A 3,114-nucleotide genomic window follows, 5' to 3' on the forward strand; every position below is an offset into this window, starting at 1 on the left:
CACTCCATTGAGCCCAATAATTATACAAAATATATAATCTCACACTGACATTACATCTTTTGCCAAAACCCCTCAAATTGCAAGCACCCCAATGAATATAAATATTTGCATTTTCATCTACAAATGTACCCATCACATGGTTCAAGGTGAGGGCGGAAGCATTTAATAGGTACCTGTGTTTTTTTTTTACACAAAGGATGGTGGGTATATGGACGAGCTGTTGGGGGAAGTGGTTGAAGCAGGTACTGTCATAACGTTTGAGAAACATTTGGACAGGTACATGGATAGGGTAAGTTTAGAGGGTTGTAGGCCAAGCGTCGGCAGGTGAAACTAGTGTGGACGGGACGTGTTGGTCGGTCTAGCTCTTCACACCGTGCAAACATTCCAAACTCTCATTAAAATAAAATAGATGTTCAGAAATGTGGACACCGCCGGCATCTATGACTTATCCCGAAACCGAGCAGGCATTGAAGAGTAGTAACAAGACTTATCGTGAACCATTTTTATGGCAACCTGTCGTGAACCATTTTCCATGTCAACTTGATGGTTTCGGGGTTATTATTACCAGGAACATATTTGTTGAAAAATAGCCCGGATTTATTTACATTTAATTGCCGAGATTCAGTTCATGCTTTCTGACGAATGGTCCAGACTCTAGCTGCGAAGCGAGAAGCGACACCTCTGCACTCTGCAGAAGCGATACCTCTGTGTTCCCCATTCTTGGTTAAATAAACCTCTCGACGAATTTCAGTTAGCTATGCTCCAATAAACAATTCAAATGCATTTATATAATTTCGTTTATATAACCTCATTATTCATTGTTCAGTGTGTTTTTAGCGGCCTTATTTCTGCAACCAATAAACTTCTACACTCCGAGTTAGAAACATAGAAAAATAGGTGCAGTTTGCTATTCGGCCCTTCGAGCCAGCACTGCCATTCAATGTGACCATGACTGATCATCTAAAATCAGTACCCCGTTCCTGCTTTATTTCCCCGATATCCCTTGAATCATTTGGCCCTAAACTAAATGGGAGCTTTACTGAGAGATGCACATATCAAGTAAAACTAGTTTGAACAATGCTTTATTTAGTACAAATAAATACTGTAGACTTTATATAGTTTGTTATTGGTTTCAGCCCGCAGACATGCACGGGCAGCCGCCTTCTTCCTGCGTTCTTTTCGAAAACGGGCAATCACTGGAAGACACGGCGATGAGCATTGCCGGTACACCGAAGAAATTCTTCTTCAAAAAAACTTTTAAGTCCTGATAAAGAAAAAACATACCAAAATCAGTGTTTGACCAGTCACGCGTTGAAGTACTAAGTAGTTCAAGGTCAGATCTTCAATCACAATCCGCAAAGTTTTCAAAGTGGCCTTGGGATGAGTTGCAGTCGGAGCTAACAGTCCCGGGAGCTCCAGGATAATAAAAGCCAGCCCCGAATGAACATGACAAGTGTTTTTCAGTGACAAAAAGCTATCACCACGCTATACAGGTTTTTCAAACAAAATATTGTTCCGCGTATTGTTTTCAACGTTTTTTAATGGATTAATTTCAAATGCTGGTTAAACCATGCGAAAATCAGTTTCACCATACTTGTTCCGTCGAAAGGTCCTGGTGTTGGAACGGTGATTGTGTGTCTCTTTCAGCCGATGCTGCCTGAGCCGCTGTGTCCTGCCAGTATCTGCTGTTCCTATTTCGGATTCCCCACACTTACAGTGTTCAGTTGACCTGGAGGTCCGAGGGGGAGATGCTGTGCTTGCCTGACTGGTGCTCGATGGACCAAAGAGTGGGGGTCTGTCTGTGCACCAGGTGAGGTCCCTGGACGTCGGTGGGCTGGGAGCTCCGCCGGCTCAGACGCTGACACCGCTCTCTGTTCGTTGTGCCAACAGCATGGACGATCATCTGGATCTCATGCGCTTGATGCTGGCTAGGTGTTTCTTGATAAGGACCTGAAACTTGTTCTTGTCTTTCACTAAACGGGACAAGGAGCTGGATGCTTGAGTTGGGTAGAGTGGGAGGACGGGGCTATGGATGGTTTCCCAAGGCGCCGACCTGCTCGCCCGGGCCACTGTGCTGGTTACAAGGGGCTTCTGAAGTTTGGGGTCACTGAGCGAGCTGGAGCGGCTCCTGCTCAGTGCCCGGCTCTGCTTCCTGCTCTTCAGAAAGCTCCTGATGTCAGCAACGTCCCGCTCAAAGAAGAGCGATTCTTTCCTCCTGATGTGAGGGATCTCCCCCAGTGCGGGGAAACCGTAAGGGGTGGTGATCTTCTGGAAGTGGGGCAGGGACAGGGCAGCTCTTGTCGCCGGGTCCGAGTGGTCGGCTGCTCTCTCCAGCTTTCCGGAGAGGAGCTCCCCGTTGCCGCAGCTCGCCGGGGACCCTTGGCGCAAACAGCCCCGCCTCGGGATCCGCTCCCTCCTTACGTTGTTCTCCGATGAGCTTCTGCCTTCTTCAATTGACGTTATGAGCAAAGCCGGTGACGGGCAAACCTCCTCCGCCTTCGGGGGCTGCTCGCCGTGGACGTGGACATCCAAGGAAGGGATGAAGAACTTCGGGATGCGGTCAGGAGTCACCATGACGCTGAAGATGTCCTTGGACCTGACGCTCCTGCCCCCCGCGCCGGTCTGGCCGCTTGCATTTCTCAGGCTAGTCCAAGGCAGCATAGACTCTATGGTGCTTCTGAAGGACACGCAATTGGCTGCGGGCAGCATGAATCCAGCGGCTCAATGTCTGCTTGTGTCTTGGAAAGATATGGCCAGAGCAGATGTGAAGGGAGCGTTGGCTGGAGCGAGCTTTAAATGATGCTGGCAGACAGCGTCACTGAATAATTCTGCGTCAGTGGCATCCTCGCCAACGCTGGGAATCCAGCCCCCTGCATCCCGCGACTCGCACTTTACGTGCACACACACGTGGCAAAACAAACAGCAACAGGTTCACTGACGGGCTACTTGAGATAAGCGCAAGGCAACAGACCGCGCTTGAAACAAATTCCACATCGACAACGCAGGAGATATCAGGAGCAGAGAGGGGGCTTGACAGAAGCAAATGAGATTATGAGAGGCGTAGAAAGGGTAGACAGCCGGAACCTTTTGCCCCGAGGGGAAATGTGACAGGCG

At 48.8% G+C, this 3,114-nt stretch overlaps 1 protein-coding gene across 1 annotated transcript; it reads right to left on the reverse strand.

Moving 5' to 3' along the window:
• Positions 1–1,066: 1,066 nt before the first annotated feature.
• On the reverse strand, positions 1,067–2,781 carry LOC116979654 (C2 calcium-dependent domain-containing protein 4C-like). The gene has a single exon (XM_033031323.1). It carries the CDS (start codon positions 2,707–2,709, stop codon positions 1,900–1,902), a length of 810 nt encoding a protein of 269 aa, XP_032887214.1. The 5' UTR covers positions 2,710–2,781; the 3' UTR covers positions 1,067–1,899.
• Positions 2,782–3,114: the final 333 nt, after the last annotated feature.

Source organism: Amblyraja radiata, chromosome 1 (assembly GCF_010909765.2).
Source record: "Amblyraja radiata isolate CabotCenter1 chromosome 1, sAmbRad1.1.pri, whole genome shotgun sequence".
Taxonomy (NCBI): Eukaryota; Metazoa; Chordata; class Chondrichthyes; order Rajiformes; family Rajidae; genus Amblyraja; species Amblyraja radiata.